This window comes from Schizosaccharomyces osmophilus, chromosome 2 (genome assembly GCF_027921745.1).
Source record: "Schizosaccharomyces osmophilus chromosome 2, complete sequence".
Classification (NCBI taxonomy): domain Eukaryota; kingdom Fungi; phylum Ascomycota; class Schizosaccharomycetes; order Schizosaccharomycetales; family Schizosaccharomycetaceae; genus Schizosaccharomyces; species Schizosaccharomyces osmophilus.
In genome coordinates this window covers 822,911-840,163 of record NC_079239.1, presented here as the reverse complement: position 1 = coordinate 840,163, position 17,253 = coordinate 822,911, and the positions used below count along the sequence as shown (strand labels likewise).

Sequence of the window (17,253 nt, the reverse complement as noted above, 5' to 3'; positions counted from 1 at the left end):
TTGCTTGCTTTCTATTTTGTTTACTGTGACCCTTAAAAGCTCTGAGATTAACATCCAGAAGAAACTCTTCAAAACGCATCTAACTTTTTAAATTCATAATGTTCCTTCAGAAAAAGAAACTTTCGTTTTTCTTACTTTCTTAACCTTTTTCTTTTGTTTATCGTTTACCGAAATTGTACGTGCTATTTTATATACTTTAATTGATTTTACTATCATCATGTAGAGCTCGTTATATGAAAGAAAAAAAGCGTAGTAATATGTATAACAAGTTCAACTCAGAAGGCTTTTTCCAAGTACAACACAGGAGCCGTAAATTGAGTTGGTTTCTGTAACTCAATAAACGAAATATTTTCGCATTATATTTATCGTAGTGGGTGCTGTTCATTACGATACGGGGACTGTGACTTTTTTCTTGAAACCAAAAAACGAACGTGTCAATTTTTGACAAATTGAAACATAGTTTAATCGGTTTGGCTTCGGTCTTCGTTTTATCTTACAGTGAACCAATTTATTTCATTGATTTTGTTTTTTTTTGGTTTTCACGAAGTTTTGCCGCGACAATACGCAGAATTGTAGGTTGACTTAATTTTTCAGTGCTTGCTAGAAAATTAAGAGATAAAAATGGTTCAGGATCAAACTTTGACCCTAGAGAAAGACCAAAAGGCAGCTCCAGCTGCTCCTGTGAATGAATCAACGCGGCAGTCTGGTGAAGTGAATTCATCAAAGGATGATGTGAATGCCTCCAACAATCAAAAGGACTCCGCGGGCGGTGATATCCCTGCTTCAATTTCTGGCGAAACTACTCCGACTTTAAATGATCAAAGCCCTTTTGACTCGTCCGTCAATATTTGGGCTGTTCGTCGTGAACAATTGTCGCAAAAGGCTGGTGGCTCTCAAACTGAGCAAAAGCAATCACAGCAAGCCCGACTTCAAGACCCCAATATTTGGCCTAGTCCTGAATTAGTTGAACAAAAGTTTTCTGAAGAGAGGAAGCAGGATCCGGAAGAGAAAAAGCCTTTGGCTCCAAAAGCAAATGGCAAAGAAAAATGGGTAGTGATTACTCCCGAAATAAGCCATCCCCCCATTCATTCTTCTTCCAAGAAACCCAGCCGCTCTAGAAATGACGGAAATCGTCGTTCTGGTAGTGCACGCCGTAAAAGCAACATTCAAATTTACTCTCAAAGTCAAAATCAAAACCAAACCCGTCGTCAGGAGAATGTTCTTCAATCTTTGGACGATGTAAATGCTCCCGATGCAGTCCAAAAAACAGCTGAACAAGTTAATATTGCAAACAGCCATTCTCGCAACCCTCGTCGATTAGATGACACTCTTCGAGAAAGAGGCAATAATGAAACTTCTCATAATAATAGCGGATTCCGTGGCAGAAACTATCGCAAAGGATATCGCAGCAAGAATCCCAATTATCACCCTAACCGTACGTATCACCAAAATAAAGTGCCAAATGTGCCGGTTGTCACAAATCCTACTGGCAATGTTCAGTACGTTTACGATGTAAAGGGATTCCTTACTTCTCAAATTGAATATTATATGTCCATAGAAAACCTTTGCAAGGACATGTTTTTACGTAAACACATGGATGACGAAGGTTACGTTCCAATCGCTTTTCTAGCCTCCTTCAATAGAATTAAAAGTCTGACTAGTGACATTAATCTTCTTTTAAGTGCTTGTGAAGCGTCTTCCGTTGTTACGCTTCATCCTTCTTTTGAAACGCCTATCATGGCTAAGGTACGTCGCTCAGAAACTTGGGAGCCTTGGGTCTTACCAAAAGAGCTTCGTCTTTCCTTTGAGCTTTCTGATTCCACTGCTCCCCAACCCAACTCCAACACCTCGTCTTTAGCAAGTTCGATATCTAATTTGTCTGCCGCTCCTCTTACCGCAGAGCTCAATGACTTGTCTAGAAACATGAAGGATGATTTGAAGCTTTCAGACGCTAATGTTTGAGCATACTTTTTACAAAAGTCGTTTTTTAAAATCAAAATTAAAAAAGAAATAAAAATTTTTGAGGTGATAACTATAACGACTGGTTTGCTGGATTCTATCAATTAATTTTTTTTTGAGTACTTGTTTGTTTTTCGTTTGCCCAGAGTGAAGAATTTGATTATACCTGAATTTTCGCTAGTTAAAAGGAAAGTGGTTTGGATTTTTGAGTAGGCGTGTCTTTCGTTATGGCTATCTTTCAAAGACTTAATCATATAGCAAAAGTTATGGTTTAAACTTTATGTGGAATTCGAAAGCATAGTCTGCTATGAGATTTGTCAGCTTAGCGTTCTTTTTGGAGAATTGGAGTACAAAGCTTATGTTACGCTGGTTTAAAACAACACCTCATAGTAGTTAAAGCCCTGCTCTACTCTTCATCAGTTTGTTTTGATTCTATAAGGCAAAATTCTTGGTACGTGTTGTTATATATTAAAAAAGGGCACAGGCTGCTTAGATATTTAGATACAATAAATATATATAAAAAAATTACTGAGATTTACTTGAATAATAATATCATGGATGTTCATATATTCACTCTAATTCAACAAGCATTCAAAAAAATAAAACATCAACAGTAAACGACAGAAAGAACGGATGGTATGGCATAACCATAAGAATCGTTAAAAAAAAAGCATCTAAGGAAGATATACATTATTTGCTCATTATATATGCATAATATAGGCATGCTATAATTGATCTTTCGGCTCTTTTCTAAGAAAAGTATTACCCACCCGACTGAAATAAGCTTTTAGCAGACCTCGAAGCTGGTCGTCAAGACTTCCTTTAGCTATCATAGAACAGCAAGGATGATATAATTGTTGCATCGCATCAATAAACAAATTGTCAGGAAGCTCTGTTGTGTTTTCAAGAATGGTAGCGATAACCGGCTGCCAGCTAACGTGGTTTCGCGTGTGTTTCTCAATAGTCATAGAAGCATAAAGTTCTAACAAATCTGCGCAGGCAGGGAAAAGTAAACTGGCAACTTCAGCATAATAACTTGGATCAATCGCTAAGCTTTCGCTATTTAATAACCTAAAGAGTAAACTGATGTACAATAAAGCGCTTGCTGTTTCTTGCCGTAACAAATTAGGCAGCTGCTTCATGTAACCAATACTCAGTAAAGATACACGTAAAGACTTGTTTTCGTTAAATTTTCTGGCAAATTGCCAGGAATCATAAACTGCTCGGGTGAGTTTTAGAACTTGTCGTTGAGGAATGTGCTTAAAGATACTTTCGTAATCGAGCAATTCAGCAACGATACTGACCAACAAAAGTTGCATAATGCATTTTCGAATCATGGACCGAAATTCGGTCTGTTTTTCCGCAATGAGATTTACAGAATTCTCGTTAGCATCATTTCTTGTATTTTGAGAATGAGCCGGACTAGAACGAATGAAATTCTCGTCGTCAACCCAAAAGGCTTCTTCTAACAATAATTTACGTGGAGTGGTTTCGCGGAAAAGATCAACGAAGAGCTCAACGACTACATCCCATTCTTTTTCAGTAAATCTGTGTGCATTTTCGAGTAATACTTGCTGCATACAGCTAGTACCTATCCGAGATAGGCTGACATTGTCGCGACAGACGCAGGTACTAAATAATCGAAAGTAACCTTTGAGTAGGGTATGTAGTTTTTCGAATCGACGAGAAATCAATGCAACAATATTTTTCAGAGCCTCCACAAGTGTGGTTGATTGCCAAGTACGAACTTCTTCATCGCGTAGCAAAATATCATCTGATTCTAAACTAAATGTGGAGAAAATCGGAAAAATAAATTTTCGTGAAACTATTTCCCATATCTGCTCTGTGAAGTCATCAGACTCTTCAAGAAATATGTAAAACATATTTTGAAGAGCCCTAGATCGTACCTCTAAGTCTTCAGCAGAAACTACCACATCATAGTAAGCAAACAAAATGGGAAAAGTGGATTTTGACACATCTTCCGCATTGAAATTCTTTTTGCCTTTGGCTTCTAAAACCATATTGGAGTAGATCTTCTTAATGGCATCCAGACTTTGCAGCGCTATTTTTTGATTGACACCATTCTTGCACAGTTCAGTATATGAAACAAGCATGTCAATCAAACATCCCTGTTGTACTATATAATTGTAATGGTGCACAAATATGTCCAACAGTGTTTCAAAAGTTAACGAAAGTAAAGTATCATTTCGGGCTTTAGCGGAAAAAGTAAAAACCCCGAAAAGTGTTTTCCATCCAGATTTTATATTGCAAACCCTAGCTTGTATCATTTGCCGAATACACTGCAACACGAGCTCTTTAACATCAACCGAAGCATCTGATGACATGACATATTCATAAGGTTTGAGAAATTCTTTCTGAAAAGAAAATAAAGAAAGTTCCTCAATTTGTAAGAAATGCATAGACAATTGTCTTAAAGAGTCCAAAGCAAACACCGCAACACGTTTGTTCCCGCGAGTAGCAACCAGATTGAAGAATTTCCCAAGCACATTCCAAATAGAAGACCATTCAACTCTGATTCGTCCCATGTTGTAATATGAAATTTCAACAAGCTTTTGTAAGCTAAACAAGCGAGGACTTTCTGATTCACTAGAGGAAGTTATTTCATCCCATGCAACTTCACATAGAGCCTCAAAAAATGATTTTATAGCTACACCTGAGAGAGAAGAAGTCTGCGTAAAAACTTTATCAATGGAAAGTACAATTTCAGTAGACATCAGTTCGGAAATAACTTCAGACGATAACTGTTTTAAGTTTGATTTAGGGGTTTGGTTTTGAGCAATTCCACTCGCTTGGCGCGTTAGCTTTGTTGAACTCGATGGTCGCACTCTAGCATTTATAACATCCGGAATCTCTGCTTCGTCGACCCCTTCACCAATTAATTGTACACGCTCCAATTGGCTGATACTGGTAAGAATGTCTTTCCAAGAAGACCTCAAATTGTTGCCTTCGGCACAAGCAATTTTGAGTAGTGTTTTAATAACCATTGTATTTTTCGTCTTTATATCGTAGGCCGAGTGTAAGTTAGTGAAATTTACCAGTGTCTTTATGAAAGCATCACGAACTAAATCAAGGTCGAAAAGACAAGCAACATGTATCACATATTGGAAACCTTCCAAACACCAAGATAATTCATACAAATGCTCAGATTCTTGTAAAGGGTTTGAGATAGCTGCTAAAATGGGCATCCATCCGGCTTCAAGCATTGGTCCAATATGCTCAAAGTGTTTAGCGTTGTAAAATACATTTTCCTTTTTCGGATTATGCTTCTGTTGCTTCATGAGTTTTTTAAGAACGGTGGTTGTCTTATTGGCCATCTCTTCTGAAGCTTGAAGATACGCTGTCCTTTGTAGTTCGCGGCCTGTCTGAGTGAAAGAAGCAGCGAAAAGGCCTACATTGTTGTTAGAATTCATTAATGGTGCTATAGCGGCCATTTGCTGTTCGTCTTTGAGAACAATCTCATTGTTTAATATATCCTGGTAAACAAACCCAAGATAATCTTCGTCAAGGTCGCCGCCATTGTTAATTCCTCGATTGTTTTTAATGAAATCTTCCTTTGTCATTCTATTTTTAATTTGAGGTGAGTGTAAGTCAGTATTTAACATGATAATAGAATACGCTAATATGTAAGCGGTATCCGCATTAGCAAAAGCTGACGGATTTTCTTTCATATAACGCTCAGAAAATTTCAACATAATACGGTCAATTTTTTGAGCTTCACCTGGTAATCGGAAAGCTTGCAACAAACGACGTAAGGCATCAACGAAGCGGTAATTGGCAAAATTAAAGTGGTCGACGAAATTGTGCATCACAGAGATGTTGTAATCCTCGCCAGCTCCCAAGTAATCACCGAGAGTAGTCTTATTAAAACCTTCGGTGTTAAACAAAAATGTAGCTACCGAAGCAGAATCGTCAACTTTGACAAATCCATTTTCAGATAAGAGTTTGACTCCCAAACCCGGCTTATAGTTAAACTTATTTATGCAATGCCGAAGTAACATTTTCCTTTGTTTATTCAACTCAAATTCTGAAGGATCAGCCAACGCCAATGAACTACTACTGCGAGAATTTGTTTCAAGAGATGGTCGGCCGCTGTGCACTGGAAGCGTATTCGGCGTGTCTGAAGGCGCTGAGGGATCATCCTCAGTACCTGCCACATTCTCATCTGTAGATATGTTGCCCCCAGCTAAGTAAAATCCACTTTCGGCCCAACTCATTAAGGAATGCAAAACATCAATGACACATTCCAATGCTTTAAGCTTTAATTGATAATCACTAAAATTCGTTAGTTGTACTACTTCTGAATTAAGAGAGCTAGAATTGGTAGTTAAAAAAGGAGTAGTACTTCTTTCCGAACTTTCCATTGAAGGGAGCAAGTCTTCGTATTGATATGTGCTTGAATCTAAAGGAGTGACAGAATTGGTTTTTGATATAGAAAAGAGAAGTTGTTCAAAAACATTAGTAGTCGAGTTGCGGTCGCAATCGTAATTAATATATAATTCAACCAGCGCCCTTGGATTCCGGCAAATACGTTGGAAAATTAATAGGGTGTGAAGCTTTTGATTGTAAGAAGTATTTTTTAAATCCAATATAGGGAAATAAACCTCACGAAAAAAGACGGCAATTTCTTGTTTAAATTGTATGCGCAAGGAGGATACGATAAGCCAAAAAATATTGCAGCAAATCTCAAAGACCTGAGGTATCGGGCTTACTGCATTGCGAGATAAAATCAAACAAATGTACTGACGAGATGCCTGTGCTAGAGTTAATCCCTCTAACGCAGGTATGTTTTGGAAAGGAAAAGTTACTTCGGTGAACAAGTCACTATTCTTGTCTAATATAGAATAAATAAGGTGAAGGCTTATAAGCTTTGATCTCATGGCTTGAGAACGTATATTATCAACTTTGTCGGAAGAAGTATGGCGAACTGCGAGCCTGCAAAGGGTGCGGAATACTAGATACGCATCCTGAAGAGATAAATGTTCAAGACTAGTAGTAGCCTTGGAATTTTCAACATCCATTTTCACATAATCCAACTTTGGCGTGCCGTTAGAAGCCATTGATTGTAGTGTTATTTTCTCTTCCGCATTTGGGAGATTTTCACGCAAAGAGTCAGTGCTTGCAGTAGCGGCGTCGTTTGAACCTAAATTAACAGACGAGCTGGATGGATGATACACACGTAAACGCTCAAAAACAATCCCAACAGCCTGAGTCAGAGAAGCCTGAGCTACAGATTGTATGGAATCATCATCGCCAAGAAGAAAGATATTATAAAGCTTGCGGATGGAATTAAGAAGAATAGCTCCATGAAGTAACGCATTTTTTTCCGAGCAAAGGATGAAAGCGGAAAGAGCTTTGACAACGTTGAGTTGTAATGTGCCATCGACGACTTCATCATTTATGCAATCACATACCATATCCACAATGCATTGTAACATTGATTTCGAAGAAGGATTTGAAGTTGAAATCTTTTTGTCTTCTGGGAAGTAAGCAAAAGAAGCTAACTTTGATACAGTGTTTAAAGCAATATTTAAAACGTCGTCCTGTTCAATCTCAAAAGCATGTTGGAAAAAATCAATGAGAAGGGTTTTGTCGTAGTCGTCGTCCGTCTGGAGGCGAGGCTTTATATCGCCCATCACTTTACGCAATGGATCAAATTTCGTGCATGCTCGAATCTCTTGAAATTCATTGATACATTTAATAAGCACGAGACGAGCAGATCGTTCCCAGCTTGAAGGAGACTGAATGTTATAAGTGGCCTTTTCGTCTGATTCGTCTTGTGGTCCCTCAGTCGCTGGGATCGTTAAGTTTTCATGTTCAACAGGAGGCTGAGGGTTTTGAGCGCCCTTTTCGTCAACTTCGTTTTGTGGTTCTTTAGACACTGGGATCGTTAATTCTGTATTTTCAACAGAAGCTTGTAGAGGAATTTCTTCTTGCTCTTGCTGCTCGTCCACCACTTGGTTTAACGTAGCTGGTAATGACAGGTCGCCTTGGCCAGGTGCCTGTCCATCTTCTTCAGCATTTATGGGTTCCAGGGCTTGATTTGAAGACTCTTGAGGTTCATCTTGGGATTTTTTTTGTGATTCTAATACAGTATCTAGGTTTAAGGTCTCCGGTTCAATTGGATGCACGTTGTCTGTACTCGACATCTTTTCGTGGTTCGATACAACAGGTACCTCTGCCACATTCCCAGGATCATCCTGCATCTTTCTAAAAGCCAATTATTATGACCAAAAGACAGTACTATAATTGGCGATGGTGGAAGTATAATATATATGGATATGCCCGAGCCCTTATTGACGCTCCAATTCAGTATCTAGAATAAAGAGCTCCAAAGATACACAAAGCTGCGAGAGTTTATAATGAGAATATGAAAATTAATTTTTGGTGGTAATTGGAATCGCAAAGAGCAGTAAATAAGTTGTTTATAGTACTTAATTTTCTAGATCAATTATAAATGAATTGTAATTCACAATACGATCATCTCTATTCCTTAATGTTGTTTAAGAGCTTGGACGCTTAATATCAGCAAAACCGAAGTCTGTAGCAATTATACCAAAATGAACAACAAAAACAAAACTAGTCCTGCCATATGCAGAACTAGTTTTGGGATAAAATGTAGCATAATATGAAATAGTCTATGATAATGTGTAAAGGCATTAATGATACTAAACTGTATCGATTATGCTATTATAGTATGTATTATCATCTTATTGTTTTTATGCATATATTTGGGTAGTGTTTTATAATATGCTCTGGTGCTAAGGCAAACTATATAATCGTTCACATCTATAAAAGCATATGTAATGAGTAATAGAATGTCATATCTTTGTGAACTTTTTTGAATGTATTGGCTGAATTGTATTGTTGTCCTATGAAGCTGTGGTCTCAGAATTACAACTGTAGCAAATACCGTAAGCCTTGAAAACAAGATTGAATTTAGAGATGCTATTTCTTCTTTCAAACCGCCTTACTCGCGTAATGTTCACCTTAGTAAATAAATGAGTTATTACGAAAAACAGTACATATTGAGTAAAAATATACAAATAAAACCCAAAAAAAACATTTGTATTTATAATAAGGAAATAAACCAGATAGTTTCAAAGTACTTTTTTTGCGCCTAAACAAAATTTGTACCATATGAGAACTCAAACAAGATATTTTCTCTTGTTATCCGCCGCAATATCATACCCCTCACTCCATTGTTTCAAATTGTCCGTTCAAATAATCGACAAACATATCTTTTAAAAGGTTGGTATTGTATGATTGTTGGCGATTGATGTGAACAAATTGACGGCGAAAACGCTGTAAAAGTGGAAGTGACACAGTTATACTTGGCATTTCAATTTGAAGGCGGCTTCCGGGAATTGGCAACGAAGAAGATCCCTCTGTATTTTGATGATTGAGGATTAGCATGATAACGTCCTGTGTTATTTTATCGAGTTCGTATAAATAATTTACTTCAGCAGGTGCTTTGGTCATGGTAGCCAAGTTTGGTTTCACAGATTTGTTATGAATTAGCACTGACCAAATAGCATCAATGGGAGGAGTAGGATCGTCGTGAATGACTGTGAAAAGAGGTGAATCCCATCGAGTCATTCCATTTGGTTCTTCATATCGAAAAATTAATCCTTCCAGGACATCTTCGGGGTATGGATTCTCGGAAGTATCATTTAGTTGTTTAGGCATCTCTTTGGGTACAGCAACATGGACCTAAATTTCCTGTTAGCATGAAGTAAACAGTTTTTAATGCCATACCACACAGTGAGGGGTGTACATGGATTTTGACTCGCAGAAAAGCTGATAACGAAATCCTTTAATATAGTTTAGTGCATCACAAATGACTATAGTACTCTTGGAGAGTTCACGTTGGACGGCAGAGTACAAAAGTCCACGAGCAGCTTTTTCGGTTTTTGATTCTATGTAATTGTACCAGTTAGTATACTTTCAAGCATATAAGCTCTCTTTCTGTAAGTCTCGCAGACTTAGGCATGACTGCATACCTCTGTAAACTTCTTTTTTAATGTCCAAAGATTCATCATTGATGATAACTACACGGTATTCTTTCGTTCCATCAACATTGTTTTCTATACGCTCTTCCAAAGCTTTCTGAAGTTGTTTTGCACGCGTCGTTTTCCCTGAAGAGGGATATCCAGAAAAGATAATTAATGGCATTTCAATTCAACTATGGTAATCAAATACACACATAAATACAAGAGTGACTTGCTTTAATCTCAAATAGGACAAAAAAATACAAAGGTAACACTACTAGAATAAACTGTACATTTTGTTGCACATAGAATTTCAAAAATAAGTAAACCCGTGTTGGAGTGCATTAGTAAACAATGCAGGTAATAAAATTGCATATTGCAAGAATAAAATACAAACATAAATTTATCAATTCATAACAAAAAAAGAAATTTCCTCATCGTATAACAGCGTTTTATTCATCTAACAGATTATGAATTCTCATATCATAAACCACTAGGCTAGTTAGAAGATTTTGAATAAACGGAAAACACTTAGCATACCATCTTCAGCTCTTTTGAGTTGATATTTTAAGCTGTCGAAATGACGGCGTAAAGAGTCATTTTTCAGTGATAACAATTGGAAGGACGAGTGTACATTTTCAATAGTTTGAAGCGATTTCAAAGGAACCTCTTTGTTGCCATAAATCACAGCATTAACAGATAATCGTGCCTACAAATTTATAGTCAGATTCTTTTTTTCTAACACGAAAAAAGTTAAAAACTTACCAGTTCAGTACTTATGGACAAAACACCATGTAAATACTCCTCAATCGAAATGTGAAATTTAACTTCTTCAGGATACACAGGAACTAGAGCCATTTTGTTAGATTTTTTAGGCACATATAATAATTTACCGTTCAAAATTTGACCAACTTCTTCCAGAGTCAAAACGTGGTACTTCTTGTCTTCATGTCCTGGGAGAGCACCTCTCCAAGTTGCCAACAAAGTCAAGCATGCGACTTCTTGAATCGCTCTGTCCCAGACATTAACATATTTGTAGTAAGAATGTTCAGATGCCACATCCGCCAATTCTTGAATTTTCACTTTTATAACCTCAATGCTCCTTGTAATATCAATGGACGTTTGGTTCTTTGCTAAAAACTCATTAGCTTTTACTTTAAGTAGGAGGAATATAGTAAACTTCTCTCATACAGATTTCAACTTCTCCAAGTAAGAGACGTAATACTTTTGTTTCTTGATCAATCGTTTCCACACGAGAGCCTAATTCCTGAATATTTTGTTTAGTTATTGCCGGGAGAAAATCTATACCATACATCTCGCAAAGATGTTTCATGATCAACTTTTGTCTGCAGTTCCTTGAAGATAGATTTATCCATAGCGCTTGTTTTACACCGTTTTTCGTAAATTAACAAAGGGTGTTAATGACTTACTAGAAACTCACACATTGTATTACATATCATAATATGATAACCGAGCAAACCGTCTAACAGTCGCTTCTCGTCCTTTCCTGTATAGCAGGACATTTCTATGAACAAGATGTGTAAAATAAAACTTAATTTGTATTAATATGTAGTAAATATTTACTCAGTCTACTTAAACTTCAACAAATAAACCAAGACATGAAAACTAAAACATGTCTATATAATAAACAAGAAGTTCAAGGCTTTTCTAAAAAGTCAATCTAGTTAGATTCCGGAAAGCTAATTGCGCTCTGCTCACACATTTGCCGGAAAACACCGCCCTTATTATATAACTCTCCAGGTGGTCCATATTCAACAAGCACACCTTTGTCCATAACCATAACTTTATGATAGTCAACGATTGTTTTCAAACGATGAGCAATGCACAACATAGTCACATCACCAAATGCGCTACGCAATGTTTTTTGGATTTGTTGATCTGTAGCGTCATCTACCGATGCCGTACATTCGTCGAGAATTATAATTTTGGAGCGTCGAACGATCGCTCTAGCGAGTGCCAATACTTGCTTCTGGCCCTGAGAAAAATTTGAGCCTTCCGAAGATACTTGAGTATCTAAGGTTATATGAATTGGCTGCTGATCATCGGTATAAGCAATAGCCATTTTATTTGCCCCACTCGTCTGGAGTGCCTCGTTTAGTAAACACTCATCAAGTTCATTGAAAGGATCCAAATTGCTTCGAACCGTTCCAGAAAACAGGATTGGGTCTTGAGGGATGAATGAGATTCGCTGACGTAGAGAACTCAAGTTAACATTCTCAATCTCCAAATCGTTAATACGTAAAGATCCTCCCACTCGATGTGTGAATCGTAAAAGAGTTAGTCCTAAGGTACTCTTACCACTGCCGGTTCGTCCAACAATTGCTACCTTCTCAGCGTGATGAATGTGAAGATTTAAATTCTCAATGACACTAGACCCCTTTGGAGTGTAGCTAACGCTGACATTTTCGAATTTGATGTCTCCCTCTTTGGGCCACGCCACTGGGACTTCACCCTCTTTCGTAGGTGCAGGTTCTTGCTCTAATCGAGTATACTCTTTAACCCTTTCGTAGCTGTTCATCTCAGCTTGCAAGTTGTTAAAGGAGCGGACAAAATAAAGGACTGTTACGCTAAACATCACAGATTGGTTAAGTGAAAACCCGACAAGACCAGGAGAAAGATGGCTTTGCTTAAGAGCAATAAATCCAGCCAATCCACCAACTAATCCACTAATGCCATCTGTTCTAATGGCAACCCATCTATTTAAATTGTATGAGGCACTCTGAAGACGCATTAAGTTGTCAATCCTCTTAGAGAATTCATCCCTAAATGTACTTTGCATGTTGAATGCACGAATTACTGCAAGTCCGGAAATACTCTCTCCAAGAAGGCCGAAAATAGGAGAATTATGGACGGAAATTAATCGTTTTATACCAACTTGGGCTTTAGTATAAAGCACACCGACGTAAAATCCAACCGAACAGATAATAACGGCAGGAATCAAGAAAAGAGGCATAGCCGAAGAAACAGATATTAACCCAGCAAGAATTGAAAGGAAACATTCGATGGACCAGAAAAGCCAAGACGGCAAATTAAGATCCAAAGAACGAATATCTTTAGCAAAGCGGTTCACAATTCTTCCAGTAGGAGTCTTATTAAACCACGAAGCATAAGTACCGAACACATTCTTCAGCATCGAATTATGAATATTCTTTGCAGCAATCAAGGAACCTTTGTCATACGTATAAGTGCGCAAATAGTCGAGCACGCAGTAAAGGACGAGCATTGTTCCATATACAAATAAGAACTTGGTATTACTCATATCAGGAGAGTCTATGGATTTGTTGGTCCAAAATGCCACCCACAAATCGATCAGAATAGACAATGTCTGAGTAACAACTAGCAATAGAAGAATAATGCATACATATGTTCCCGAGCCGAATTGACGGAAATATTCAAAAATAGCAGACATAGGTACGTCTCCGGTTGCTCTTTTTTCATCTTCCACTAATTTACCTGATTCGGCAATTTGCTGAGCATCTACTGAGGAATCAAGTGGGATCTCTGAAATCGGCATCTCTGGTTCAGCTGTAGATTCAGGTGTATGAGCAATTTCTTCATTTAATTGCAAGATAGGTAATGACTTATCCTTGGTTGGAAAGGCTGATCCATTCTTAACGGTAACGATAAAGTTGGCATCATCTAAGAAAAGATTCACACTATGCGTAACGAGAATAACAGTACGATTTTGCATTAAAGGACCTTGGAAAAGATGGCGGAAAATCCAGTTTGATGTATGAATGTCCAAAGCAGACATAACATCATCAATTAAAACAACGGAGGAAGGTGCGTAGACAGCACGAGCAAGCGCAATACGTTGTTTCTGACCTCCAGACAAAGTAACACCTTTCTCACCAATTTCAGTTAAATCACCGGCAGGTAAATTCTCCAAATCGCTCTGCAAACCGCAGGATTTTAAAACATCTCTGTAGCGTGTTTCATCGAATATAGAGTTGAACAGAATATTATCTTTAACGGTGGCATTGCGCAACCAAGCGACTTGAGACACGTATGATACACCTTTAGAACGAGGTAACGAATAAGAGCCGCTAGCAAGACTTAATTCACCAAGCAAAGCCGAAATAAGCGAAGTTTTTCCGGAACCGGTAGGTCCTACAACAATTGAGAGCTGGTTCTTTGGAAATTTGAAATTCAAGTCACGTAAACGGAAATCTCCATCAACAGGGTTGGATGGCCAAGTGAAAGTAGCATTGTCAAAACCAACGTCTTCACTTTCTGAATCAGTGTAGACAGAGGGATCAACTTCATTAGGGTCATGCAAAAAGTCTGAAATTCTACCAATTGAAACGAAAATCTGTACCAATTGTCTTAAAAGATGAGAAATCCATGCAAATTGATTACGCACTAAATTGAAAAGTGAAATCGAAGTAAATGCAATGGAAGGTGTAATTTTCTGTCCCATTACAGTAGTGAAGAGGATAAAGGTAACAAACATGCTGAAAAAGGGTAAAGACTCAACTAAAACTTGAATTAAAATTTCCATTAAAAGCAACTTCCAGGTTCGATGAATCTCATATCGACGTTTTTCTTGCACGCGTTCGAGCATTGGGCGTTCCCAACCAAAGAACTTTGTTACACGAATACTTTGAAGAAGTTCGGACATTAATTCAATACGGGAATCAGTTGCTTTGTTTGACATCAAAGTTAGCTTAGCAACAAAAGGACCCAACAAAATAGGAACGGATGTGGTTAAAACGGCAAGGACAAGGCCGATGTAAGCACTCCAACCTAATAGTTTTTGCAACAAGTAGACAGAAATACCGATTTCAAACGGTGCTCTTACGGCAACATGAATAAATTCTCGAAGCTCACCAATATCATTAGCATCAGTAGAAATAAGGTTGTTCACTCGGCCTACTTTTGATTCCTCATTTTTGTTTTGCACAAAACGAAAATCGAGCACCTTTTTGTATATTTGATAGACAAGAACCGAGTAAGAACGGACGGTATAGCGAGTTGACAAAAATAGGTAAGATTGGAAGGCCATTGAATTTATGAAGGGACCAAGTAAAAGCAAAGCAATCCAGACATAAGGAGACAAATAATCGGCCTTGGGATTTTCCAAATATTTAAGGAAGCGATTCATGGCTACAGGGGAAATAAATTGTGTAGCACTAATGAAAAAGCTTGCAGTAGCCATACCCAGCATTTGGAATGCAAAAATAAGATGCATAGTAACATACAAAGAAGGGCGTTTGAGTCTTTCATACCTACTAGACCAGAGTTTGTTCTTATCATAATCCGGCAGCTGAGGAGCATCATCAAACTCGACAGTACGACGAGTAGCGATACTGATGAGTCTGTTTAGCCAATAGTAGCTGCAAATATAACTAAAGTAAGTACAGGTTTGTTCTTCGGAAGGTCGATCGTGCTCCTCGGGAAACAAGGGATACCACACACGTGGTGTAAACCACGGAATGATATTTATGGCGATGGCAATCGCAAAATAGGCCCATAAAAACGGAGAGAAAATGGACATAGGAGGACGATGGATTAGAAGAAAGGGATAAATGTAAAAATCAAAGAAGACAGGAACGATGAAAAGATTCAATAATACCGCAGAATGATATAAGGTAGGGCGGGCCCGGGGAACAAGGATGCGGAGTGAATGAAAAAGAAAAGAGTGTATAGAAAAAGCAAGCAACACATGATTAACACCATGGGCTACAAATCTCGTTGGGAAACGCCCTTCAGCATACATGAATACGGTTAAACATAAAAAGAGAAAAGAAAGCATCCAGAGACAGAGACCATGGACGCGCCGCAGGCCAGAAAACTCGGAAGATACATGACGCTTTACAAAGAAAGAATTGGAAAGCCATTGATATATTACGTAGAGGTATGTACAAACAAGACCACCGGTAAGAAGGTACTTGTAGTGCACTTGGGACAAGAGAGAATCCTCATGGTAATCGTGAGGACTTTCTTTTAGAAAATAAGTAAAGGAGTTTCCAAGGAGGGAGCGCACCTGATATGGCAAGTATTGAAAACTACTTGACCCAAACATATAGGGAGAGGGTCGTGGAACATCCATGATTAGAAAGCGGGGTGTTTTAAGAAAAATGGTATAAGCAAAAAGAGATATAATTCAATTTTTTGGTCGAAAAGTAAAAATTTGCGATGCAAACAAGTCTGATGGATTTGATCAGATGGGGTTTGTGTGTGAATATTTACAATCGCTTACAAACAAACTTCTCCATCTAAAAAAGAAGAGGTGACCGACTGAAGAAGAAAAGGGGAAATGGGCGGAATGGCTCGAAAGGAAAGAGGTAAGAGTGTGTTTTGGAGTAGTAGGGTACCTCTCGAAAGCAAGCAAAGAAGGATTGCAGCTATTGTTTGAGTTCCTGTTGGAATTGACTTCCACTAGTTGTTTGAAACAAAAGAGCAGAGAAGCAAAACCTTTCACCCAATTTTCTGGTGAAATGCAGTCGTGGAAAAGGGGAGCTAACAGTTGTCAGATAAAAGGAGGCTATTTCTAGGTGACAGAATATAATATCGTCTTAAGGCTTTGAAAGTAACAAATAATGGTGGTTCACATGACGTCTTCTCCCTGATATCTAAGAGAATGCTACCAAGATTGCTAGCTATTTAGAAACAAGCACTTCAAATGCCTTCTACTAAGAATTTAAAACAAATAAACAAACAAAAAATAAGAAAAAAGAGCCACACGTTTTACTCGTGAAGCGAAGCATTTCTTGATGAAGCATCGACGAAATCAACAACTTGGTAGGATCGTTTGTTTGGAATAGTTAGCAGAAAAAGCAATTCAGAATGTACTCCTTATTATCGCAATCAATCTCAAAGGAGTCCTTGTTTGTTCATACACTGAGATTGCAATTTGTGTTACTTTTCTTTCTTTGTTTACACTAATTTAGCAGTCAAGAGCTGCGCAATCCGGGCACCATTGATAATAATCGATGCTGGTAGATAAACAAAAAGTGCGCAGCTCTTGACTGCTGGGTTTGTAGAAAGGCACAGCCGATGCTGACTAAAAGGGGGCAGAGTCTGTTATGTGGTAGGTAGTTTAAGTTGGTAAAAGTCTATGTGTGGTTATGTAGGAAAGAGAGTTGATGGAACGTAAAGTTAAGTAAAGAAAGTAAAGTAAAAGAAGGTAGAAAATGGTTACCTATAGGAAGTTGTTTAGAAATAGAATGCTTCAATAGATTTGTCGAGGGATTCTATCTCTAAGAAGAAGAAGAAGAAGAAGAATGGACTGCGTCGACTTGTTGCGACAATATTCATAAAC

At 38.0% G+C, this 17,253-nt stretch overlaps 5 protein-coding genes across 5 annotated transcripts; 1 reads left to right on the top strand and 4 right to left on the bottom strand.

Annotated features, from left to right (window-relative positions):
• Positions 1-621: 621 nt before the first annotated feature.
• slr1 (RNA-binding protein, LARP1 family Slr1) lies at positions 622-1,962 on the top strand (the record flags this gene model as incomplete). The annotated part of the gene is made up of 1 exon (XM_056181689.1): positions 622-1,962. The coding sequence occupies one exon, from the start codon at positions 622-624 to the stop codon at positions 1,960-1,962; it is 1,341 nt and encodes a 446-aa protein (XP_056037323.1).
• A 722-nt stretch (positions 1,963-2,684) lies between these two features.
• On the bottom strand, positions 2,685-8,183 carry sec72 (Arf GEF Sec72; the record flags this gene model as incomplete). Its single annotated transcript, XM_056181688.1, has 1 exon — positions 2,685-8,183. The coding sequence occupies one exon, from the start codon at positions 8,181-8,183 to the stop codon at positions 2,685-2,687; it is 5,499 nt and encodes a 1,832-aa protein (XP_056038219.1).
• A 988-nt stretch (positions 8,184-9,171) lies between these two features.
• kti12 (elongator complex associated protein Kti12) lies at positions 9,172-10,152 on the bottom strand (the record flags this gene model as incomplete). Its single annotated transcript, XM_056181687.1, has 3 exons — positions 9,172-9,690; positions 9,736-9,896; positions 9,981-10,152. 3 exons carry the CDS (start codon positions 10,150-10,152, stop codon positions 9,172-9,174), a joined length of 852 nt encoding a protein of 283 aa, XP_056037336.1.
• A 268-nt stretch (positions 10,153-10,420) lies between these two features.
• tsn1 (translin) lies at positions 10,421-11,344 on the bottom strand (the record flags this gene model as incomplete). The annotated part of the gene is made up of 6 exons (XM_056181686.1): positions 10,421-10,461; positions 10,509-10,677; positions 10,734-10,816; positions 10,862-11,101; positions 11,160-11,235; positions 11,282-11,344. The coding sequence occupies 6 exons, from the start codon at positions 11,342-11,344 to the stop codon at positions 10,421-10,423; spliced, it is 672 nt and encodes a 223-aa protein (XP_056038597.1).
• A 305-nt stretch (positions 11,345-11,649) lies between these two features.
• abc4 (vacuolar phytochelatin and glutathione S-conjugate ABC family transmembrane transporter Abc4) lies at positions 11,650-16,041 on the bottom strand (the record flags this gene model as incomplete). The annotated part of the gene is made up of 1 exon (XM_056181685.1): positions 11,650-16,041. One exon carries the CDS (start codon positions 16,039-16,041, stop codon positions 11,650-11,652), a length of 4,392 nt encoding a protein of 1,463 aa, XP_056038596.1.
• Between the last annotated feature and the right edge of the window lie 1,212 nt (positions 16,042-17,253).